A 25949-nucleotide genomic window follows, 5' to 3' on the forward strand; every position below is an offset into this window, starting at 1 on the left:
TAATTATATAATGGTTTTTTTTATCATCATGGGGTTATTTTTTTTTATTTTTACCAAAATGGGGTCCGTTTAAAAAAAATTACAAATTTAGGCAAGTCGTGCCAATTCGGCACGACTTCATATGCACAAATCGTCCCAATTAGACACGACTCTGTCATGTCATACTGAAGTCGTGCCAACTTGACATGACTTCTGCCCTGTCATACTGAAGTCGTGCCACGTCATAATTTATTTTATTTTATTATTTATATATTGGGTAGTAAGTTATGTAATGTTAAAAATTAACTTGATACGTAATTTTCTAAGAGTGTTAGTTTTAAGGAATAAAAAATTGGATAATCGTGTATGAATCATGTTTGAATTGAATGAATAAATACATAGATAAAGAAAATGAATGTTTTAAGAGTGTTATGAATAAATACATAGATAAAGAAAATGAACTTTCTCCTTCCGGTACTTTTTTAATTCCACCAAATATATTTGGAACTTCGGCATTCACCCCTCTTTTTGCATATAATTCAACATCATCCATGCACTGTCGACCCACAATGCCCTCACCAGCATCTCATAATGAAGCCAATAACAATGAATGATGAACATGTCGTTGATGATCCTCTTCCACAAAGACCTCGACGAAAAATACGAAGACCACATTGTGGCACGTCTTTCCATAAATAATTTACTTGTAATTTAACTTTATACTTTTTTATTTTATTTATTGTAATGAATCTTACTAATTTGTTTAGTTCTAATTAATCTCTTATCATCATTACGTTTACTTTTCAAGCTATTTATTTTGCAAATTCACAACAATAATTCTCTATTTATTTTCCAAATACAATAAATTTTCATTTATCTATTTATTTTCAAATTCAATAACAATTTTCTTCATTTTTTAATTAATCAAATAATCAAGTTATTGTATTACATTACCGTCAAACATGATCCATACACGATGTATCAAATTAATTTTTAACATTACATAACTTACTACCCAATATATAAACAATAAAATTAAAAAAAATAAAATAAATTATGATGTGGCAGAAGTCGTGCCAAGTTGGCACGACTTCAGCATGACAGGAAATAAGTCGTGTCAAGTTGGCACGACTTCAATATGACAGGACAGAAGTTGTGTCAAGTTGGCACGATTTCAATATGACATGGTAGAGTCGTGTCTAATTGGGACGATTTATGCATATGAAGTCGTGCCGAATTGACACGATTTACCTAAATTTGTAATTTTTTTTTTAAACAGACCCCATTTTGATAAAAAGCAAAAAAAATAACTCCATCATAATCAAAAACCCGTATATAATATATTACTTAAAAAAATATACATATACATATATTTTTATCCGTTTTTTTTGTGTTAGTATATATGCCACATAGGTTATAGGTTATGATTAAGAAAAGTTATAAAATATTATTATTGAAAATAATTCTTAAAAATATTTTCATGTTCTAAATTATATTCTTAGAGGGTTTCTCATGCTATCCCTCCACACAATTCCATCTCTGAATTGGATTTCCATAATTCTCAAAATATCCACAATAATAAAAAACAACGTCAATTTTACAATTTAACAAAAAAAATGTTTTTGTTTGGTAATAACTTTTAATTTATTGATTAAATAATCAAATTATTATTATTATTATTTTTTTTAACCGAGCGAAGATTTGTTTTTTTCTTTCATCTAGATTCTGGGTTGTTTATAGCTTCTCTTTTCTTAGGCGTGATTTATATGTTAATTGTATTTTGGTGTTACCAAACGCAGCCTTAGCAATAGCCCAAGAGGAGGAAGAAGAGCGTGATGGCGTCGGTGGTGAAGAACGTTCTGAAATCGATCAGAGAAAAGGGTTTCGGTACTTTCCTCAGAGAGCTCAAGGATGAAGGCTACCTGTTTGTTCCTTTCTCTTTCGCTTTCAAATTTCCCCAAACATTCGATATGTTACCAATCTCATCGTTTTTTCACTTCCAATTCCGATAATTTGGCTCATATTTCTGTTATTCAACCTTTTTTTTTTCCGCTTCTTGTTAATTTGCCACTGCCTTTCGATTTCTCTTTCTCAGGAAAAAGCAATTTAGGAGATGAAATGAAACTGCGATTTGATTTAATAGCTTTTTGTTAATTTAGTGTTGCGATTGTCAAAGAAACTCTGTAGTGTATTTGTGCCACGCTGATGTTTTTTTACATTATTGAGGGTTTCTTTGATTCCGTGAGCAATGTGGACGTGTGTATTGATGCTGAAGATTGTGCATTTGTACTGTGCTGATATTTTTTACGTTATGGTTTGAATTTTCAGGAGATGCCTTCCGGATGGAAATCTCTTGTAAGTCAGTTGCTTTGCTTGATCTTTTTATTTTTCGTTCCATTTCTGACTCTCTTTGAAAGCCAAATTATTACTTCTCATTTGATGATTGGATGTCTTTCACTGTGTTTTTGGGTCCTGGCCTTTTCTATTGCTTGATGTATATATAAGGTGTAGAAAGACATAGTTGGGTAGTGGATGCAATTGAAGGAGCATTTCCTATTATTCAGGGTGGAGTATGAGAAGGACAAGCATGTGTGAAGAAACATATATACATTAGCTTTGTATCTTCAAATGGCCCTCTTAGAGATAAAAGTAGAAGAGCTTTAGATATAGACGGTTTTACTCTAGGTCGAATTGAGTGGGCTATATATTGTTCGGGGTAGATTTAGATTTATTTTAATTGTATCTTCAAATGGCCCTCTTTGTATTGGTATTTTTTACCGTGAGATCTTAACTCCCTTGCGCTACTAATATTTCTCCTCTTCCAATCTAATTACGTTTTCAATTTTATGCAGGCAAACCAAGATCCACAATATTGGGGCAACGCTTGTTGGTGTTGATAAATTCGGTAACAAGTATTATGAGAAGCTTGGAGAGACACAGTATGGTAAGTGTGTTTCTCATTCTGCATGTATGTGTGGTTTATCTAACAAATTACTCATGGCTAAAAACAGAAAATATAACCCATCCACACGGAAAGCTACCATTAACATCAATCAAGCATTCCAATTATTGCACATGGATATCTCAATATTGACATAATTAATAAGAATTTGATAATGTGAAATGTTATGGCTTTTAAAATGCTGCCACATAACAGTTGCTTATGGGTAGACTACTATGATGTGAATATCTTGCAAGTAAACAATCAAATTTGGAGTTACTACAAGCCTTGCAAGTAAACAATCAACAGACCATACCAACAAACAACATGACGAGAAAGATAAATATTAACATAGCTCTCTATCTGTGCAATTAGGCAAGAGAGTAAAGATCATAGAAGCCAAAATATCAGTAAAGAAAAATAACAAATATAACTACAGTCAAATTGTGAGGATTGTGTGTGTGCGCACACCACACCTGGCCAGGGATGGTCTTGGACAATAAAGGTGCCTGTGGGTATGGTTATGAGTGGAACAGAATGCGACGTTGGATCTGGGTAGGTTAGATGTGCTCATCCTTACTTCTACAAGATGGTGGCTATTTCCAGGACTTGGACCTGTGGCCTCTAGGCTGTAAGGTAGCAGCCTTACTGTTATGGGCTTGCCTGCTTGTTATTGGGTATAATTCTTGCAGGAAAAAGAAACAGCATAAGGAACTGGGGAAGAGTGGAGTTAAATTGGAACATGAAATAATGTGATTTGTTGACAGATTTTAGGGGTTTGGGTAGAAGAGTAAAACTTAACAACTTGACATGCATGTGACATGTGTATATTCAAGTCTATTTTATCACTCAGAGTTCAAATTGGCATAAAAAATATATTATGTCCGTGAAGTTGGTCCGTTTTACCAAAGTTCAACCATGTAGTATACTGTTATAAAACAAATTTTGGGCATTGAATATAAAAAGAATGTGGACGGTGTAAGATCTATTTTACCCTTTAAAATTATTGAAATAAAACCAATTTATTCTAATTTTTCTTTCCTTTTCCCCCATTTGTTTGAATGTATTTGCTTCACTGATTGTGAACATTCAATGTGCTTTTGACATGTACGAATTATATATATTTTTTTATTGATTGATGGTGTCAAGTATCATTCCCTATTATATAAACTTGTAAGTGAGCTATAAGATTCAAACATTGATATTCAGTAATGTGTTTGGATAGAAAATTTTAAGGGAATCCATACTTAAAGAGGCAATTAAATTTTTTAACCAAAGTCCTCATTTGGTTTGGCTATTTAATTTTAAGGTTTAGCAAGTTTTTTCATTCCTAAAAATGAGGAATTTGAAATATGAAATTATGTCGATAGATGGAATTTTAAAATTCCTTAGATCTGTGTCTCTATTCTGTTATAAAGTACCTAGTGCTAGCTTGTAATCCGTTTCTTCTTCTGTAAACATAACACTCCTTATTTTCGAGAGAAATGATCAGCTTTCTGGGAGTGTCGTTTATCCTTTCTTTCTACAATCACTTTCAGTTGTCAAAGTTCCACTGGTTTTTTCTTCATTCTTGCGTTTGATATCTTTCGGGCGTTTCTTTTAAAGCATCTTTGTGTAATTATTTTCATCCAATAGATTGTTTTTCTGAATTTGGGCGAAGTTGATGGATGATTCAAGGGCAATGTCTATAGTCTTTGTTAAAGATCTCACATCGACTAGAAATAAAGTCAATGGTATATAATAAGTATACGAATCGATTTTATAAGGTTGAGTTAGATTTAAAGTCCTCTTTTTAAGATGATATCAGAGTCATTTAGAGTCTATCATAATGAAAGTTCGTTGGGTCTATCGTACCACTCGTTATTAGACTACTATCAAAATATCCATAAATATATAATCACACGTACGAGTTGACTAGTCTCAATGTGAAGAAGATGAGTTAGAGATCACATATCAACTAGAGATAAAGTCAGTTCATAGTATATAAATGGGTACAAACCTCACCTTACAAGCCGATTTTGTAAGTTGAGTTAACCTTAAAGTCCACTGTTTTGGTAAAAATCAATGATATCTTGCAGTAAATAGGGGATTATTACCTTTTAAATTTGGAAATGATTTCCTTTTTACCCTACATTTTAAATTATTATAAATTTGAAAATGCTTTATCCAAACATGAGGTTATCAAATTTGTTAATGTAATGATTTTCTTACTATTTGGCAGGAAGACACAGGTGGGTTGAATATGCAGAGAAAACTAGGTACAATGCCTCCCAGGTTCCGGCTGAATGGCATGGCTGGCTCCACTTCATAACTGATCACACAGGAGATGAGGTAATTATTTTATTTTCCTATTTCCTTCCTTTGTAAAGTCATACAAGAAGAAAATCTCAAGCCCCAAGATGTTAATAATAATAATAATTATGGAATGAAATTGTTGCAGCTTCTTCTACTGAAACCGAAAAGGTATGGTGTTGAACACAAAGAAAATTTGTCTGGAGAAGGTGAACAGTATATCTATCATTCCAAAGGACATGCCCTTAATCCAGGGCAGAGAGATTGGACCAGGTACCAACCATGGGAGTCCAAGCCCAAGGCCTGAGCCGTCAATATGGGGCAGCTGAGTTGCAGATGCCCAGGATGTTTGTTTTTTTAATCCTCAACAATTGTTTTGCCTTCAGTTAATGAGGTGGAAAGCTGGTTTTTTTCTTTTTAACAATTAACAATAAAACGAATTATTTCTGGTGAAAACAAACAAATTCGCATTGACTTTAAAATCTTTTAGTGTAATGTATGCGATCGTGTTAAAAAGGGACTTATTCTTATTTGCAACCATCTTTTACCTAGTCTATTATTTGTAAGTGTATTTTTTTTTTAATTAAACTAACTGATTCTGAGTTTGTAATTGATTATTAAACCAAACACCTTAATGGGAAAGTATGCACACATATTTTTATTTATTTAAGTTTAATAATTGGCTAATTTATCTCAGTAAAATTATATTTTCAAAATAAGGGATCTCTTAATTTTGGTACAGTAGGGCGCAGGCTGGGTAGACCATTTCTCTAAGGCAATTTCTCGTTGCACTAAATCATTTAAAACATGCACCCAACATAAAATTTAAAACTGAAAATAGGAATCCATTTATATTTGCTCTTCAATGTAAAAAGATGATGCACAAGTGCTTAATAAACAATTGCTTTTTCACTCCCATTGGTTACTGCACCTCCAATTACAGAAAATAACTTTTCAAAACCTTAATATTTTCTGAAAACTATTATCCAAAATATATTTGAGATTCAAGGTAATAGGAAATTAAATGTTAACAAGTGATAAAGCAAATACGAGATCAAATGATAATAAGTGATAAATCAAATGGGTCACTTCCTTTAATATTACTTTGTATATATAAAGTCTTCGAATCTTTATATTTAAAAATAAATAAAGAAAAAAAGTATTAAAGATATTTTATTATCTTATTTGTTATTGTATACGTAACTGATTAATTATTATTCCCAACATTACCGCGGGACAGACTTGAGAATACATTTCTCTTCTAAAAACATAGTATCGTAAAGGAATATGTTTTTAACACCCAAAAAGTAAAATACCTACACCTAACAAATTATTATAATAATATAATATTTTTAATTAAAAAATAAATAAAATATAATTAAAATATTAGTTTATTGATATGTGAAGTGTATGTATTTTATAGCAGTATTAACATATCATAACCCCATCGCAAAAGGGAAAAAATAGACCGTAGAACGTTGTGAAAACTGTGTATAAGAACAGTGATCATCCACACTTAAATAAACCGATCTTTTTACAACAATTTCTATAAATAACAAATTGAATTAACCCAATATTATCCCAATTCTTTACCCATTTAAGGTTCAATAGAGTGATGGGAGAAATGAGATGAAAATAAAAAAGAATGAGGGAGAAACAACTAAAAAATTAATAAAATTATTTGGATGAAGAAAGGTAGAAATATAGGAAAACGAGTAAAGAATAATACAATAAATTCTAACATTTTTAAATTATAACTTTTTTTCATCAAACAACTCAAATTAATTTCTGTTTCTCTCTCCCCTTTATTTCTTCAAAACTGAACAAGCCGTCAGAAATAATGTTAGAAGGCCGAAAATTTAAAACAAATTAATGGAGCTAGATGACAATTACTAACTCACCAAAGAAGTTCACAAATAGAAGTTGACAAATAAATTTTCAAATCCTCACTATCATTTTTCATTCTACAGTCACGGTACAATTCACCATTGTGCAGGATAATAAATTTTAATTAGTGAATGATCTCTACATATGAATTTATGTCATCTCACACCAAATTTAATGCTGTAGACTGAATAATAATCTATATGTCAACTTAAGGAATGCTGAATTTGTTATTTTTGTAACTACATACTCTACCAATTGTAAGAGTTACCGGAAAAACATAACAAAATTAAGTTATTAGGAGTTCGTTAAAAAAAAATATGCATACAAGTGTGAATAATTCACCAGCAGCAATAAATTAAGCATAAATAATGTGCAATTGATACATGAATGTTATGATTTTGGGTTTAAAAAGATACACCTTGAAATTAAACTTCACAGATTGTCTTGAATCTTCCCATCCTTCGTAATTATCTCCTATACATACCCGAATGTTGAAGTGTTCTACAATACTCTAATATCGTCGGGGAGTTTTTTACCTGTTCCCATATCTTGGCAGAGTTCTTTAACCATTCCCGCTCTGACACTGATCTCGTGAAAGATGGTGACTTCATGGATAAAATCTGACACGGGAAAACGTATCACGTGTCTTAAATTTTGTTTATTATTAAAACTAAAGGGTCTACAAGAAAGGAAGAAATGTAACAGCAGCAACTAGCAAAGTAAAGAAACTTGACAAATTCTGTACTGTAGTATTTGTGAGGCATTCTTTCGTGTGCATGTTTGTGTATATATATAGAGAGAGAGAAAGAGAGCGGGAGAGAACCTGATCTCGCAATTTCCATAGTGCAGAAACGTAACTTTCATGTTGAGCTCTTGGATTTTCATCTATTTTCTTTAGAGGGATGGCATACAACTTTAACAAGTTAGACTCCATTTGACTGCCACGAACAGTAGAAGATAAAACATGTTCTTCAGGTTTGTTTCCAGCGTGTTGTCTCACAAAAGAAGATGGTCTGAAATATTGCATCAGTGCCTTTTTCAACTGCACAAATTTATTAGGAGAAAAGTCTTGATCTTGCAACCTACAAAAATCAAAATAGCAGACCGATGAGTTCTTCACTATGGAGCAAACTGTTCCAATAAAGGAAAGGAAGCGGATACAAGAAATAACTCTGTCAAACGCACCCTAAAATTATATTTGTGTAGATGGACAATATATTTAAGTCAGCCAAATTTTCTTATATTTTCAAACAATCAATGACACACATGCGGTAGGTGACACAGACCTTGATTTTAAGGGATACTTGAAGGAAATGTAGAGAGAAAATAATAAAAGTCCAGCCAAGATGAAAAATGGCTAGTAGCAAGACTAATAAAGTCAAACATGTTAACCGTTCATCAATTCTCATTCACCAGTTCCCTCTAGATCTAGCCTTGGCTTTTCTTTTTCAAGAACTCTCCTTTGTTTATGATACATTTTAGATTTCATTATTTTGGCTGCATACAATAATTGTAGCATTAAGTAATACTAATAATTTCCTGCCAACATGTTGAGGCAGAAAGATGTTTCTTACTTCGTGTGTACAAACACAGGAGTAGCGACGTATTCTTTATGTTCAGGATGTTTATCTTTCTCAAGCCCTGAACTAGAGCTTTGCGATAGGGATGCTGCCATCAAGGACGGGTCTGAAATGCCGTGCTTCAACAAGTCAACCTACACTATTCAAATATAGTACGATCAGTTTTCAATATATCAGTAGTCTTTACAGAGTAAGTTAACAAAATAATAAAGAGTCTGCACATGGTGTACAAAGACTTTAAAATAAAGAAGGAAGCCTAAAACAAATTTGTTCAATTTGTAGAAATAGGATTTTACAAGAATATGATATTTCTCTTTTATCAATCAATACAATCACGTACTTGTCCTTATAATTGACTGTCATCTTAAATCTACAAAAACACAAATCATTTTATCAAATGATCTCATTATCTGAACTGATGAGCAAAGTTGGAAGTCACATGCTTGAAAAGCATACAAAATTTGAGAGTTCTGGTATTTTGTTAATAATAGCCAAATGTGAACCAAGAAGAGGCTATAATATAAATGTTGAAATTAGTTTAAGTGGTGTCTTGCTTTCTCAAACCAGAATGCATAGAAGAGTTTTTATTCAAAAATAGGAGCCAGTACCATATTAAAATTAAGCAATGCCAATTGCTTCCACAAACAACACAAAATACTTACAGCACACTATCGGATTGCAACTATTCACCATAATGATCATTTGAAACATAATGGTTGCTATAAAACAATGGCCACACAGTGCATATTAGCCGCTGGATTTTATAGCAAAAAACTGAGCTAAGAAAAGGTCCTGCATTCATGTAAGTGACAATAACAGATGGAATCAACGGGAACCACTGCTTCAAATGACTACTTAATTTTGCATAAACACGAAATAGTCATTGATTTATTGAACAGGACTTGAAGCATCTTCTAATAAAAACACACATACCGTCAACATCAATTGCCACATGCTATCATCACGAACTCCCTCTGACACCACCAGCACAATATGACATATGGATGCAAGAAGAACAGCAAGCTAAAAGGATTTCCTTGCAGCAAACCAACATAGTCAAGATAATCAGATATAGGAACAGTTCAAGGAAGAAAAATGACACCGACAACTATCAAGCTAATAAATAATATTTAACTGAAAAGACATTCTCTAATTGGAAGTTACTGTTTACCTGAATACCCATAAGTTCATGAGCTAATTCAGCCGGCATGGTTTCTCCACCTATCACTGAAATCGTTGAAGAGCCATCTGGTCTCATCATCTCAGCTAAAACAGAAGCACTAAATACAGGCTACAGGTAAAAAAGCACAAATAAAACTCAAAATCCCACAAAAATTCAGGGAAAAAAGTCAAACGCAGAAAGCAATAGAAAAGAAACAAAACCTCAAATGAAAAATGAAGCACATGAATGAATGAATATAAAACATGAAAGAGAGGGAAAAAAATGAAGATATTATGGGTAGTGGTACCTGGGTATCGAGAAGAATAATGCGTTCAGTTGAAATCCTTGGTTCAACGCCCGGGGAACAATGCCTTGCCATAGCTCTAGTTTCTTCAGACTGTACGGCAAAAGGTGGTAGCATCCCTGCAGGCTTAGAGATCAAAAGTCAAAATAAAACAAAAAAACATAGTAAAGAAAGAAACTAAGTTTTCTGTTAAATGGTAAAACGAATTTAACTTATGAGTTAAAATCATTTATGCCCTCAACTTCTGTAAAATTGTAGAAATTCCTCCATTATAACTTCTCCAAAAACTGGTGTTTTTATGCTTGTTTAAACATACAGAAGAAGTTTGAAGTGATTTACTTTCTCATTTTCTTCACTAGTGAGAGTTTATGAAAAAAAAAAAATCATCCAAAGAGGACCTAAAATACATGGTGCGAATAAACTGACCAGGGGAACTTGAATCAAAACCATAAAGTTCATTCATAATAGTGGACTTGCCCACTCCAGGTGGCCCAATCACTCCAATCACAGTAAAGTCCGTATTCTCAGTCAAAAACTGCAACATTTTCAAAATCCAATGGCAATCACAGTCAGCATACTTCAGATACAGATAAACGTCTAACCTAATTGCAAACATTTTGGCGGTAAAAAGGAAGGCAGAGAGGTAAAGAGAGATTTAGGTTACGTACGGGGAGAAAGCGATCGATGTGGAAATCCCAGGAATCGGAGAGAAGGTTGAGGGACGCGACGGAAGGGAAACGAGAACGGAGCTGAACGGAATCGTCATCGCCGGCGCCTCCGCGGCCAAATTTACCGGCAACGGGACCTCCGGTGACGAGTCCGGGCTTTGCTAGAAGGATTTTTGGAGAAGGAGAAGGTTCAGAACCCGCCATTGTTTGGTCTGCGCGTGTGAGCGTCAACTTCGGAATTTTGAATCGTTTCACGGAATAGTAATTGGGCTCTTTCTTTTGAAACTTCCTCCAAACACTTTTTTTTATGATTTTTTGACAAAAATACTTTTATAGCAAATTAATTTAATTTGTGTATCTTCATAAGAATTTATCTAGATAACTAATAAAAAATATTTTTTTATTGTATGACTTGTCTTATTATATTCACCTAAAATTTGCTTTTGGATTAGTTTCTACAAATGTTTTTTTTTTTTAAATTCAGATAATGTAAAGGTTAATTCTTTCGGTACTAGACCAATTGTGATTTGCACCCATCATTTTTTTAAAAACTTCAAATTGCTTTTGTCATCATTTCTGAATTTTCGCATCCAGAATAAAAAAAAAACTTCTAAATCTTAACGTCAAGAAGACATTCATGTGTTGTGGATGGTTATATCAGGAAGACATTTCAATTCTAAATTTATATATTTAAAACTGTCTTATTTTGTGTTATAAATAAATATTTTCTGTACTGGCATTGAGTGTAAGGATGCAAATATGATATGATACTTGAAGAATTAGCCTATTATATCGGTGCGATATGCATGAAAATAAAAACAAAATAATATTTTTATATTTTATATATGAAACTAAATAACATACTGATATAATATACTGTTAATTTGAGTAAAATTAGACTTAGCTCTCAAATAAAATCTTTACCTACAATATTGTGACAAGAAAAAGTATAGTTAAAAATCTGTTAAAATGATTTGTTGATTTTTTACCAGATAATCCATTATTAAAATAAATTAATAGCATAATAAATAAATATTAATACTAAAACAGTGTTACTCTACTCAACTTTTGCCAAGTATCACCACTTGAATGGTCTATGTTACAAGCTTATAAAGATAGTAAAATCAAATTGTTTTTTAGGAATAAAAAATTATAGTATCAGCGACAAGAAACATATTTGTCTAGAAAGAGGAAGGAGTTAGTTGCGGCAATATACGATATCTTACTAGTTTTTCCTTTTCACAACACAAAAACCATTATTTATAGTTAACTGATAACTATAATTGCTAAATAGTAGTGTTAGTTACTGTAGCAACTTCTGTTTAATCAATATTCACCACACAACAATGACTGCTGCTTCTTGGATATATTTTGGTACTGCCTCAATACAAATATATTTTTATCTTTTTTTTACCACCTCCATAAGTTTATAAAATCTAAAAACAATTTAAAAAAAAAAATATATTCTAGATCACATATTCTGAAATCTAATATCACATGCAAAATAACTTACAATTATATAATTTAAAACATATTTTAGAAAAATATCTTCCAAATTTCATAATATTATATAATTCAAAAACTAATTACACATTTAAAAAGAAAGCTTTAAATTACATAAAATCTAATTATGTAATCCAAAAACTAATCACGCATTTAAAAAATAACTTTCAAATTACATAACACAGATTCGGAAAAAGACTTTTGAATTAAATAATCCGAAACATTACAGAATAATGCTTTTGAAATACAAAAATTTATGAAGAAAGAGAAAAATATATGGAGGTGCACGAAGCAGTCCACAACAATATATCCTCCAGGGTCATACCCTTTAGAGATTTTTTTCCACGTATCTAAGATTAAATTACAAATTCACGGTACATTTTTTAGATAAATATTCTACATTATTAATGCAAAAATTGAAAAGAAAAAGAAGCCTGGACAATGGAATCAGAGGATGGATGAAAGAATGATTTCACAAAATTTGAGCAGTTAAAAGAATTTCGCACTAACTATTCTGAAAATAAAATTATAAAATAATTTACTTTTCATTCTGTCACTAATAGAGACTTTTATACTCAGTCCATTTTAGAGATTCATCCTCACTGTCATCAGATTTCTCTGGACTCTCAGCTGCCACAGAATCTTCCTGTGCTTTAACATCAGCATCATGCTTAATTGTTGTTGCAACCTCCACAACCTCCTCCTTCATTTAGATAAAACAATTTATGAAAACCAGCAGGGCCAATAAGGAAAATAGAACACTAGAGTATCTTTTTAAGGGTTAAGTTTTCCATAGAGGAACATTTATCCCATTTGTAATAAATATATAATATAATAAATTTTAAAATAAAAGAAATAAACGAGATGGAAATAAATTTAACGTGTAAATATTTTTATATACTTTTGTAGGCATTATACAACTATTTTAATTTTAAAATATTTCCCCTCCCTTCCATTTTCCTCTAAAACCTAACTTCCAAACATATCCTTAGACTTTATAAGGCTACCACTACTAATTGAGGATATTCTCGATGAATAATTGAAAAGTGGAAACTGACAGTTATAATTGCCTTTATCATTCATGTTTCTACTACACCTGTGTTTCTTCCTTTTGCATTTAATCACTCCCACCGAAGATTCATGAACACTACCAAACTTTTTTATTTCTGGTGAATCTGGGATGTGCTGGCAGTTAAGAACTAATTCCTCGAGAAACTATGACTCAATTAAGGGACTGACCTTCCCCAATGTAAATTTTCTATACACACGGCCTGAACTTGATCCTTTGATCATATGCTCAAGGAACAACATTTTCTACCAACCATGTCACAGCATGTAGATGAACACTACCAAACTTGCTAATTGCACAAATAGAGCTAAATTTACTTTATCTTTAAAAAGAAAATAATCAAGGCAAGTTATCTTTCACCCTAGCAGCAATATACTCACGTAACTTGGTCATCTGAGTTTTAAAGCTAACAATATCAGAGTATGGATCTAATGACTTAGGGAAAGAAAAAGATTTAACCCTCACAGACACTTATTTAGGAAATCAATGCCAGAACCAAGTAAAAATGTTCAGTTTTGTTGATGGACTTGCTATGTTCCCCCTTCCCACAGGAAAACATGCTTGTAAGAATATTTCTCTGATAAATAAGCCACTGAAATCATAAACTACGTGCACCAAAAAAGAGATATCAGAAGATAAATTGGAGAGGCAAAAAATGCATACATTAGTTCCCTCTGTTAGGTCCACAACCTCCTCTTCCTTGGTGGAAGCTTGTTGCAGTCGTTCAATCAACAATTTATAATGAGAATGATCTACAAGAAAGAGTATGAGGTTAACCATTTTAAACTTATATTTGTCATGACAAGTTAAAGAAGTCATAGAAGTAATCTTGAGGACCATTACTAAACTGCTTAAACAATAAACACGATCAGTCTATCAGAGAACAGCACAGAGCAATAGCAATTAAAGGGTAAAAACCTTTTGAACGGTTATGTATAGCATCTCTTAACCGTAAATAATGTTCCCGCTCTTCCTTCTTGTATTTCAACTTAATTTGACGGCGAGTTTTATCAGGGAAAAGCTGTTGTATCATAGAAAAATCGGTACCCAACTCCCTAATAGCCTATCTCAAAATAATAATAAATGAATTAGGTAATTTCATGTAATGCTTAAGAGAAATAATAATGTCAGACATCTTGTGCAAATTACACAAATACCTCATAAAACACTTCAGTATCTTGTTTTGACCATTTACCCCTCCTAGGTCTCTTTTCCATTAATGTCTGGTAATTGTATAGAATGGAAGTTGATTCAATCCTTTCATTGTCTTGATCATCATCATATGGGTCTCTACCATCTTCTGAACCTGAGAACTCCTGTTCATTATACGCACCAGCCTCATGAAGAAAATCTCCAGCACTGCAGATAAATATTATGCATACTGAAATTCATTTACTAGTCCTCATGTGACTCAAGATGCAGTAATAACAGCCAGTGGCCTAACAGAATCTCCATCCACTTCAGATAAATATTATGCAAGGTGAAATTCATTTACTAGTCCACAAGGCATCAAGAGACAGTAAAGAGTAACAAAGGCCAGTGGATAATATGAGGTGCAATTTTTATTCAATGTTTGACTTTTCCCTTTTGTCCTCAAATACTGAATGTGAGCCAAAACCACGAAGTACTTTGATGAATACACCATTATATAAAAAAAAATATAAAGTACCTCCCCTTATTTCCCTATATTTACTCAACCTCCAGTACATCCTCAAATCATCATGGACTAGTGGAAAAAGGTACACAATCACATCTACCACCCTCCATGACTCATGCCCTTGGCCCAACAGTAGCCGACAAAAGTAACAATAGAAATAAAGCAGTTTATTGATGGAATGAAAATCCATTCAGTCAACTCATTAGGACAAAATGGTGAAGCAATTCATATAATCATTGAAAGAGAAAAGATATAATTCACATTATGTGATGGATTTTCTGCAGGACTCTCATATGTCTCTAAGGAACATGAAAAACCTTTATTGAACAAGTTTCTCCACTTTTTCAAATATCCCTTAACTCAATAGGATAATACTGTGTAAGAATTAGAGAGACATTGTGTGGTAAAAGGATGTTTGCATCAGTTTACTTTTCAAACTAAGTTGATTTAACAATATAATTATATTATACTATGTTAAAAAAGAACAATATTGACGAGAAAATTAAGTAAAATGTAAACTCTCTTACTTATACTATGTTAAAAAAAGAACAATAATGACGAGAAAATTAAGTAAAATGCAAAATCTTACTAGAGGTGAGTACCTTTGATTCGAGGGAGTCGTATTTGAAGCCATTGCCTCTTTTTTCTACACAGGAAAACAAATGGAACAGCCGGTGAAAATTCAAGTCATAGTGCCATACTAACAACAACTACGAAACTAACAATTGTGAGGAATTGAAATAGAATAAAGTATACACACCGCTTGCCGCTCCCTATGTTCTGCAAGTAAAATAATATCCTTAATAGGCAATGTTCGAGGATCAAGTTCGTCCTCAGGAATTTCCAGCAGAGCCTTGTCCACTGTGAAATAGGAAAAACTTTAGCATAGGTATATCCCTAACAATGAAAATTAAACACAAGCAATAAAGCAATTTTTACCGCATCTTTTCTTTCGTCGGGTTGAATGAGAGAACTTTTTAGGTGGTTCCTTAGTTTTTTGTACATCATCATCAGCCTTCTTACGCTTTTGAGACGTTTTTCCACTTTTAGGCACAGATTTCTTCTGTGAACTCTTTGATCCTCTCTTCTTCTTGGATGAATGATCGACTTCACAGTCATCATCATTTTCTTCAAGTTCGTGTTCATTAGAATGATAAGGAGGGTCAAGGTCATTATCATCTTCAACATCCTCATTCAATGAGCTGTTTGCAGGTTTAGAAGCTGCTAGTTTTCTCCGTTGCCTTAAGGTTTTACCACCATTATCCTCCTCACCAGCAATAGATGATCTTTTGTTCTTCCTCAGAGAACATGAGTCTGTGCCATCCTTTTTTCTCTGATTAGCATCCTGACAAGCATGATAAAAGGAATTAGACAAATTAAAACTTTTATACAATCAGATTTACAAATTAGAAAAATGAAAAAAAAGGAGAAAGAAGTCAAAGTAACCAATATTTACTTCTTTTTCCCTTGAATCATTTGCATGCAAAAAGTCAGCCAATGTGGAACTGTCAGCAGCATTTGTCAAGTCTTCATGCACCAGAATTCCAGAAGTTGGATCTTCACCAGATTTCATGGATTGATAATCAAAGACATCATCTCTTGTATAGGTGGGATTCAAGTCCACAATTTCCTGATACCAATAATAATGATAATCAATATTATTAAATAAAAAAATAAATTAGTTATTTAGCACATACAGACAATTATCATATGCTTGCAATCACATAATCTTCACCTCTGTTTCCGACATTCTATTGTTTGTGTGAGTATCATTCTCATTGAGAATGGTAGCTTCATTGAAGGTTACTGGATCTTGAGGTGTATGATACTCGGGACATCTTTGAACTTGGGTAGTATCACATTCCCCAAAAGAGTTAATAGAACTACAAGCAGGTGCGACAAAATTTTCCTCTGCACCCTTCTCATTGAAAGAATGAAGAGCTGGTTTTCCTACACAAGTTTTCCAATCACCACTGAATAAACCCATGGTCACATACTTGCAAAGTACAGTTGGCTGGGAGCCATTCAACCATAACAGTGAGATATAAAGGCAACAGTACAATACAAGTGATGCTCTTGAAAGCTATAGTGAAGAAGAATGAAGAGAGAGTTGATGCAATTTGGTAAATCAAAAGGAATGTAGTAAGTCACCTGTATCAGTAGTAGCTTGGGCGAGAAAGTCATCAAGGGATTCCAGCCCACAAAAAATGTCTGTAGCCTGTATGTACAAAATCTATCAATATTTAGCAACTTAATGAAATATAAAAACAACAGATACTAATTCTTTCATTACCTCTCCAGATGATTTACCGAAGGCAGAAGGCCAATCTCTAGTACCATTATGAACTGCATCCCCTAAAAGCATAGCATTTAGGGAATCCAATTGGGAAGGAGTTGCTGCTGCCAAGCTCTTACTGTCTTCAGATATTGGAACATTTGAGCTTGTGTCACCAAAATTACTGGGCAAATAATTTGTCGTAAGAATCTCTGAGGTTGGCAAAGGTAAACTGGTTGTTTGGTTTAGTATACCACTAGACTGAAAAGATTGAAAGTCTGTTGTTGAAAAAGTAGGCAACTCAACAGATTTTTCCATCATAACATTTGCTGAAGCAGAAGCCGGCATATTGCCTACTCTAGGTCGTGGCTTAATCTTGGGTTTAAATTTATGAACTACAATAAAAAAAACAAATACAGATAGCTCATCTTTTCCGTGATAGGAAGCATATTTAACTATTTACAAAATCATCAGTATCACTAACCATTCCTAGTGGGAAGATCAGGCAGGATATCGCTGAAAGGATCCAATTCAATCTCTGCAGATACTAACTGAAAAGTATTTTCCCCATAAGTTGATCAAACCCATCTTATAGAGTAGAATTAAACCGAAAAAAAGACACAAAAAAGAAATCCACCTCTGGTTCTTTTCCGAAGTTCGAATTTGAATCAACGGTCTGAACTATTGCAACCTTATTATCTGAAGCACTTTTGAAGCCCAATTCCGTGCCAACTTGCAATGAGTTGTCAATAAGTTCCAAACATTTGTTGCTATCAAGAAATGAACCTTCCCCATTTTTAGGTGGTTCCTTCATCCTATCAATGTTTGAGCAAGTTGTAAATGGAGCAGTCACATTATTCAATTTGGTTTCTACAGCATTGGCAGGGTGAACTGGTTGTGTTATGCCTAAACCACACGATAGACAGAAAAATGAATCATACCAAATTGAATTCAAGTGATGGCTCACACGATGAAGAAAAGTGGTTTCACACAGACAAGCAATGAGAACACATAGCTTACCATTATTGAGGTTGGTCTCAGAAAAGAAGTTAGTGACTGAGTCCCCGTCAAATTCTGTTGGATCAGCCTTAAATTGAAATACAATTTAAAGAAAATGAGATTACATATCATAATAGATAATATTGAATCAATAAAAATGACATTTACCTCACATGCTGATTCTAAAAAGTATGTAGAATTCTGATCAGCATCTGTGAACGTGGAATCGTGCACCGAGGCTGCACCATCTCCCTCAACACTAATTTGTTTAGGAACTTCCCTTTCAGAATTTGGAAATTCTAACTGCGTATGATGAATGGATCCCATAGATTCTTCCGCTGGCACGCTTAGCGTCGAAGCAACTACATTTTGACATTCATTCCCAGTAAGTCCATCTCTAGATGAGGTGGCCTTTTCCGATGAAGGTACTTCCTTTCGCCGCTGTTTCGGTTTGGCCTTCGGAACAAACTTCGCACCCGGCCGAACTACAAAAGAAAATAACAAACCCACTTGACATAAGCACGGCGAATTAAAAAAAAACAGAAAACTTTCCCAGAATCATTGAACTGCAGAACTTACTGCGTTCAACAGAAGCCACAGGTAGAAGATCATCAAAAGGATCCATGAGGCAAACAAAAGCTTACGCTCCCTTGAATGCAACAAACCCAAATCTGGAACCGAATAAGAAATTCCCTGAAAGCAGAAGATTAAGAATTTAGATTATGCTACCGATTAACATTACCCAGGAATTACACTTGGGTGGTCAACAATATACAGTTCACAATTTATATCAATGTAATATTGCGCGTTAATCGCATACCACGGAAAATTTTCGATTAAAGTTGGAGCAATCTATATCTTCTATATAATCTATGATAGAACAAACTTGGTAGAGAGAAAGAGCATGAAAGCTAGCACTGCTCTGAATGTAGAACACAAGAAAAAAAAGAAAGAACCAACAATTTGAGAAAAAGTGTGATATTTATATGCTCGCAAGAGTGCATTTGTAACTGTCAACTCGTGGCTACCAGTGGGACGATCACGACCGGGAATTGGGCCACACCCCATTCAGGCCCAGTCCAACTACAATTTGAAATCAAACGACGCCGTAGGAACTGTTTCGATATTAAAAACCATAACATTTTATAGCCTAAAAAATTAAAAGAGAAAAATAAATTTAAACTTGAAAAAAATAAAAATAAAGATATCTTCTTTGTTTTCTAAAAAAAAAACAGAAAATAAAAATATTTCTAATAATCATCCTATTATTCAGTATCTTCTTTTAATTTTTCTTTTCTATATCTGAAAATAAATTTTAACAATAATAAAATATATCGTAATCTTACATTATATAACACACACATTAAAATATAACATAAAATATGATACAAGATACATGTAATCTTTAAAATAACGGAAATAAAAATTTATATATTATATAATTATATAAATTAACAATAAGAATTATGTATAATTATATTTTAATATTTTTTAGTATAAAGATATTTTTCAGTTTTTAAAAAATTAACATATATATTTTTTAAATTATATTAAAATCATATCAGAATTATCAAAAATTTAATAAATATTTTCTGAATATTATTTCGTTCAATATATATTTAAGTATTTAAGAGACTATTTTCATAACCCTTCGAAGATAATTTCATAAACTGTGATAACAACACTAATTTCCCTCCTTTCTCCACATTCAGCAAATGCAGAGAACTCAAACTAAACTCTTTTCATAACAGTGTCACTCCACAAATTAATCATGTGTTCTAAAGATTTCGTTACACTGTTCATTCAACGATCACAGATCAACCATCAAAAACGATATTCTCGAAGAAAAATCGAGTAAAAAACCAGAAATAAACGATAAAATGCATCACCTGCGGTGTTAATTTTGAAGTGCGGGTTTCGGCGCCGCCGGCGACGGTGCTCTGGTCTCTCGGCGGTGGCAGCACCGTTTCTTAGGGCAAGTGTTGAGAGTCAGAAAACATATCTTAATCTATTTTCGCTTACGCTTCGGATTCGATAAAAATATATTGCTATTTAAAAAAAATTCTCGTGGTTTTTTTTTTACAATGGACCGGTTTACTGAACCGGACCGGGAAGTTTTAGAGCACGTTAAAACCTAAGCATGCTCATATCCTTTGTTCTTTCTCTCGCGCACACGCAAACTTTGTTCCGGTGGTTCCTTTCTCTTTGGTTTCATCTTCAACTTTAGGTTTTCTCTGACTCTGAGGAACACTGTTCAACTCTTTGGTTAGTGTTCGTAGCTTCAATTTGTGAAACTTTTCTATTCATCTGATTGCTTCGGTTTTGATAAGTGGCGTCTACGAGCGCCTAATTTCTCAATTTTATTTTCCTCGTTTTATCGATTATGGATTCTTATATTTCTCAGATTTGTTCTCTTATCATATAACGCTTTAACAAATTGAGAATTGGACAGGTTTGAATCAGTGCATGATTCACGCATTAGGTCTTAGAAAAATTGTCGAGTTTTATTACTTACGATACTTTTTGTTGTGCTAGTGTTTAATTCTAGTCTCTCTTTGCAGTGTCGTCTTATCCAACACTTTTATTGTTGAGCTTTTTCTTTGCTGTACAAATCAATTGAACAAATGCAACTTCTCATTGTTTATGTTTACATTTGGAATAATTAGTTTGCAGTGTGTGTGTTTGTGGAATCGGTTAATGGTTTGTGTACGTTTTGTGCTTGCAATTTGGTGGATGCTGGATTAACTTCTTTTACCCCTGTTATTGCTACACAGTATCTTATGCTGATCTGAAAACACGATTGGTTTGTTCAGAGAGTTGCACTGAGAAGCTCGGCTTCACCTCGAAACTCTTGTTCAATTGAATTCAGTTTCCATTGGTGAGATTTATTTCCAGGCCTTGAGGTAAGCAAATTACCAACATGGGAATACAAACCCAGAAAACATTTCGAGAGGAAGAGGAGGAAGAGCTGCCATGCCGTGGAACTACTATCTCAGGTCAATCAATGTCAACTAGCAGAAGTGTTGGGTCACCGTCCAGCCGGAGTGAGCAGACAATGGCAACACCGGCTAGTGATAACACCTTTCTTAGGTTGAATAATCTTGACATACATGGTGATGACGCTGGATCACAGGGTGCAGTTGCGTGAGTTCTCATTGTCCTTTGAGCTTGGAGAAATGTATAATTATGTGATGTGCTGAGAAGCAGATGCCATTTGACTTGTGAATTTTCTTTTGAAGTTTGTGGGTTTGACATTTCACATGAATGTACCATTTCAAATAAACATTGATTTGGATAATTTTCAACAAACAATTTCTTAAATATTTAGAAAAGGAAAATAGTTAAAACAATCACTCATTTGTTAGATAATCATGAAATATCTTTTGAATCCCAATGAGGGATAAGAGTGGGCCAAATGTTGTCAAACTTTCTCTTTAATTGCAATCTATAAATAATTAGAGTATTTTCTTTTATGTCCTAATAATTTCATCTGCTTCTTTCATTTTTCATTTATGCCCTACAAGCATTCTCATGTAATTTTGTTTTTCTGTCTGTATCTATGACCCATCTAGAGACTTGTTTTCCTCTACAATTGCATTTTGAAGAGCAACCCTGTATGAGCTCAATGTTTTTTTGCAGTAGTCTTAGATGTATAAGTGTGAGGAAATGTTCTGATGTAGTCCTTGATTCTTGATGCATTTCGTGTCTCAATGTGTAGTTTTATTTTGTGACACTCAATTGCCATCACTTTTTTTGTTTGTTTGTTAGTTATTTGCCAAATACGACATGCTGTAGAGTCACCCAAAATTGATTGAGGATTTCTGTTGTTGGCGCAATTTAGAATACGAATGCAGTGGTGGTATAGTATGTATTGTTGTATTGTGATCCTGGCTTTCACAGTTTTTTCTGTACTTTTTCGTTGCTTATTTCTCCTGATATGAGGGGGTTTTTCTTTTATGTCTTATCCTGAGTATGACTGTGAAATCATCTTGGGTTTGTTCAGAGTTATGTAGAGGAATATGAAAGTGTATTTATGCTTAACTTAGAGCTTTTTGGGCAGTAGGAAATATTAATACCTTATGTTTTGTACTTTCTTTTGTAAAATTATCCACTTACTACTTTTTTGAATGATATATGCACGAAGTTCTATCTACTACTTGCTTGTGTCTGTGGTTTCAGAATACCATTATATACTGTATATGATATATATACTGTTATTCTTACCTATTGTGACCTTTTAACCAGTAGCAAGAAGAAAAAGAGGGGCCAACGCACTGTTGGTGGTGATAAGAGTGGAAGAGGTCTCCGCCAATTTAGTATGAAAGGTCTTTAACCTAATCCAATATGACATTTTCTCTTTAACGAAAAGGTTTTTTTACCTTTTCTTGTTAATAGCTTTGGCCTTTCAAAGTTGCATATAGCATGCTGTGCAGATTATGATGTGTTCTGTTTAATTTATTTGAAAAATAGCTGCTCTTTAGCAGCTTTTTCAGTGAACTTTTGTAATATAAATAATATTCTCCCAGAAATAATCTCTTTCCAACGATGTACTGACTCAATCTGCATCTGTGGTATTTAGTTCCTTGTGTTCCTAAGATTGTCATATTTTTGAGGATGTCGTGATTATATATTCCTTACTGTTTTTTTTTTCTCTTTTACTGGCTGTTCAGTCTGTGAGAAGGTAGAAAGCAAGGGAAGAACAACTTACAATGAGGTTAGCTAGCTACTCTAAGTCAGTTTGTGCTAAACTGGAATTAAATTTTAGATTCAATTTTATATGCCATATGCACGTATAATGCATGTATACTACAGCTTCTGCATTTTTTCAATTAATTTTTTAATATATTTTTGTCAATGCATTTGCATGTCCACATGCATGTTTCTAGTTCTAATGTGTTGTACTTCATTTAAATTCTATGCATTGAAAAATTACTTTTGGGTTTGAATAGCGCTTCTCCTCATGCTTTCGTAGTTTTTATCTTCATATTTTCTTGGTTATCCAGCGTAATCATGATCTATATGAGTAGCCTTTGACTTCTTAGATGCCTATATGATGTTAATGAGAATTCTTCAAGAACTATATGGTGTTTTCATGTCACTTTTGTAATTCAACTTGTCAGAAATGCTGCTTTGAATTTCTTAAATGAACCTATTCTTTATTTTTATAGATTTCACATGGACTGTGCTTTTATTCAGGTAGCTGATGAACTTGTAGCTGAATTTGCTGATCCAAGCAATGGTGCCTCAACTCCTGATCAGGTTTTTTCTTTTGTATAAATTGTTACAGACTGAGTGTAAAGATAAATATTATGGACTTAATTTTTGTGGTTAACATTTGACAGCAACAATATGATGAGAAAAACATTCGTCGAAGGGTGTATGATGCTTTGAATGTTCTCATGGCAATGGATATTATTTCTAAGGATAAAAAGGAAATACAATGGAAGGGTCTTCCTCGCACAAGTCTAAGTGATATTGAAGATCTAAAGGTTTGTAAACAGTATTCAGTTGTATTTTTTTGGTACATTATTTCCGTGATGCTCTCTGTTATTCTAAATAATACAATAAAAATGATAATTTTAACTCATAATCAATTCAACAGACGGAACGTCAGGGGCTAAGGAATAGAATTGAAAAGAAAGCATCCTATTTGCAAGAGCTGGAGGACCAAGTAAGGACCACTATCAATATTGGATTTATTCAGAGTTTGAACTCCTGTGCCTAGTTTACGCTTTGAAATTTACAACTGTTTTGTAAGGACCTATGGATTTTTTTCCATAATGATTGATTTCTGTTTGCTAACTTTTGTATTAATTTATGAAGTACATAGGTCTTCAGAAACTTATACAACGAAATGAGCAATTATATAGCTCCGGGAATGCTCCCAATGGAGGTGTATCTTTACCCTTCATTCTGGTGCAGGTGTGCTATGATATACTGTTTTTTGGTTATTTTGTCCACTAGAAATGGTTTCTAATTTTTTGCCCCTTTGGATCTTTGATTTGTTAGATAATGCTTATATCTCCTTGGTCTTAAGTCTGATATAACTAGTCACCATTTACCTAATCTGTTGGCTTAAAGCCTAAAGTTTATATCACAAGTGATCTATATCAATGAGACCTCACTCCTGCTTCTTGGGTAAATTAACTAGAATATTTTTTTCTTCACCATTGTTATGAACATTCTTGGGTAAATTAACTAGAATAATTTTTTCTTCGCCATTGTTATGAACATTTGTTAGAATTTGTCAACTGAAAATAAATGTAGTTGGGTATGGTTACTAATAATATTTACACTATTTAGTTCGCTTTTCTCGGGTTAAGTTAGTCACTTTTTTTTTCTCTAGGCTTATGAATGTCCATAGAGGATTTATTATGATAGTTGTAGACTACGAAGGGTTAGGAAGAACCAGCTCACCCTTAAGCAAGAAAGGAACTAACTAAAGGAATATATATAGAGCACCCAATTGCAAATTGCTATGGTGTAGCTTTTCATGGTATTACTTTTAGTTTTTAGTGGGTGTGTGGAAGAACTAATTTGAGCTTATGAACTTCTTATAAGCACTCTTTAACTTGTTAAGTTTCAAGGAAAAACTTTAATATAATATTTTCGTTTTGCTTAAGTTTATGAATAAGTATTCAATTAAGTTGTTTACTCAAGCGTGTTCTTAATTAATGTTATTTCGGACTTGTAGACACGCCCCCATGCAACTGTTGAAGTGGAAATATCAGAAGATATGCAGCTTGTGCATTTTGATTTCAATAGGTAAGTAGGCTTTTATTACACGACTTTGAGTAATGTTTTCATTTTACCCACTTGCTGTCCTGAATGCGATCCTAATTCTCTTGTATTATGCATTCAATCATCCGTGGATACTATTATGGTCCAACAGAGGCTGCATTGGGAAATACATGTCATTTTTATATTTATAAATCCATGAGCCATTTCTCTATCATCATCATTTTGTTATTATAACCTTCTATAATTCAAAATCTTTTTGATGTATGCTTACTTTCTATTTGCTCATTCTCTCTGTATAGCACTCCCTTTGAGTTGCATGATGATAACTATGTTCTCAAGGCAATGAAATTTTGTGAGAGATCTCAGAATGATGACAAACCAGACAATCCTACAGATGGCGGGGAAGGTTCTAGCATGTCAAGTTTGTATCCTGCACAGGTTCCTAGTTCAGTTTCAAACCCTCCGACTAGACCTCCTTCATCTCCACCACTCCCTGGAATATTGAAGGCAAGAGTTAAGAACGAGCATTGATCTGCAATTTTGTACTGCATTGCCTTGTTTAAGCATGTTTGTATATTTTGTAAAGTAATTTGTCGGTAATCGTCCTTCATAATAGTTAATTAGTACAGCCAAGTCACTTAGTGGGTTAGAAGCGAACTGCTCTGCTTGAGTCTATATTCTTCTGAGTTGATTTTGGCAAATTCTTTCCTAACCATATCCGTTATTTACTACCTTTGACCTTAACTGATTTTTCCCCATATTTTTTGTATTTGCCCTTTTTGTACTTATAATAGAAGAATTGGTTTATACTAGTCCATACCGATCATGGAATGCAATACATCAGTGTAGGATTAATTTTGGAACTCAAGATTTTTTTGTGTAAATTCTCCCT

The 25949-nt window shown here is 33.3% G+C and overlaps 4 protein-coding genes across 11 annotated transcripts; 2 read left to right on the forward strand and 2 right to left on the reverse strand.

Annotated features, from left to right (window-relative positions):
• The first annotated feature begins 1649 nt into the window (after positions 1 to 1649).
• LOC137810319 (probable NADH dehydrogenase [ubiquinone] 1 alpha subcomplex subunit 12) lies at positions 1650 to 5749 on the forward strand. Its single transcript, XM_068611514.1, has 5 exons — positions 1650 to 1903; positions 2308 to 2334; positions 2832 to 2923; positions 5142 to 5251; positions 5361 to 5749. The coding sequence occupies exons 1-5, from the start codon at positions 1815 to 1817 to the stop codon at positions 5517 to 5519; spliced, it is 477 nt and encodes a 158-aa protein (XP_068467615.1). The 5' UTR covers positions 1650 to 1814; the 3' UTR covers positions 5520 to 5749.
• A 1680-nt stretch (positions 5750 to 7429) lies between these two features.
• Positions 7430 to 11094, reverse strand: LOC137810320 (uncharacterized). Its single transcript, XM_068611515.1, has 8 exons — positions 10814 to 11094; positions 10572 to 10680; positions 10149 to 10264; positions 9851 to 9970; positions 9613 to 9702; positions 8674 to 8813; positions 7923 to 8181; positions 7430 to 7719 (listed from the first exon to the last, which is right to left on the reverse strand). The coding sequence occupies exons 1-8, from the start codon at positions 11015 to 11017 to the stop codon at positions 7567 to 7569; spliced, it is 1191 nt and encodes a 396-aa protein (XP_068467616.1). The 5' UTR covers positions 11018 to 11094; the 3' UTR covers positions 7430 to 7566.
• A 1583-nt stretch (positions 11095 to 12677) lies between these two features.
• Positions 12678 to 20335, reverse strand: LOC137810321 (transcription factor TFIIIB component B''). Of its 5 annotated transcripts, none has more exons than XR_011080878.1 (17): positions 20206 to 20335; positions 18896 to 19009; positions 18485 to 18801; positions 18338 to 18404; positions 17955 to 18223; positions 17802 to 17868; positions 17336 to 17712; positions 17194 to 17260; positions 16778 to 16992; positions 16499 to 16672; positions 15982 to 16387; positions 15803 to 15903; positions 15645 to 15688; positions 14543 to 14701; positions 14304 to 14448; positions 14049 to 14137; positions 12678 to 13019 (listed from the first exon to the last, which is right to left on the reverse strand). XR_011080878.1 is itself a non-coding variant. In XM_068611516.1 (17 exons), the coding sequence occupies exons 2-17, from the start codon at positions 18939 to 18941 to the stop codon at positions 12873 to 12875; spliced, it is 2733 nt and encodes a 910-aa protein (XP_068467617.1). In that variant the 5' UTR covers positions 18942 to 19009; positions 20206 to 20335; the 3' UTR covers positions 12678 to 12872. The 5 variants fall into 5 exon arrangements, 3 of the variants coding, with proteins under 3 accessions (XP_068467617.1, XP_068467618.1, XP_068467619.1); XR_011080879.1 differs by lacking the exon at positions 20206 to 20335 and adding an exon at positions 19137 to 19274; XM_068611516.1 differs by having other exon boundaries at positions 14543 to 14744.
• On the forward strand, positions 20327 to 25925 carry LOC137810322 (transcription factor-like protein DPB). 4 transcript variants are annotated; one of them, XM_068611519.1, is made up of 10 exons: positions 20327 to 20581; positions 21091 to 21460; positions 22562 to 22641; positions 22987 to 23030; positions 23513 to 23575; positions 23659 to 23805; positions 23919 to 23987; positions 24140 to 24238; positions 25011 to 25081; positions 25357 to 25925. In XM_068611519.1, the coding sequence occupies exons 2-10, from the start codon at positions 21237 to 21239 to the stop codon at positions 25586 to 25588; spliced, it is 1029 nt and encodes a 342-aa protein (XP_068467620.1). In that variant the 5' UTR covers positions 20327 to 20581; positions 21091 to 21236; the 3' UTR covers positions 25589 to 25925. The 4 variants fall into 4 exon arrangements, with proteins under 4 accessions (XP_068467620.1, XP_068467622.1, XP_068467621.1 ...); XM_068611521.1 differs by having other exon boundaries at positions 20449 to 20581; positions 22565 to 22641; XM_068611520.1 differs by having other exon boundaries at positions 20463 to 20581; positions 21130 to 21460.
• The last annotated feature ends 24 nt before the right edge of the window (positions 25926 to 25949 follow it).

This window comes from Phaseolus vulgaris, chromosome 2 (genome assembly GCF_000499845.2).
Source record: "Phaseolus vulgaris cultivar G19833 chromosome 2, P. vulgaris v2.0, whole genome shotgun sequence".
Lineage (NCBI taxonomy): Eukaryota > Viridiplantae > Streptophyta > Magnoliopsida > Fabales > Fabaceae > Phaseolus > Phaseolus vulgaris.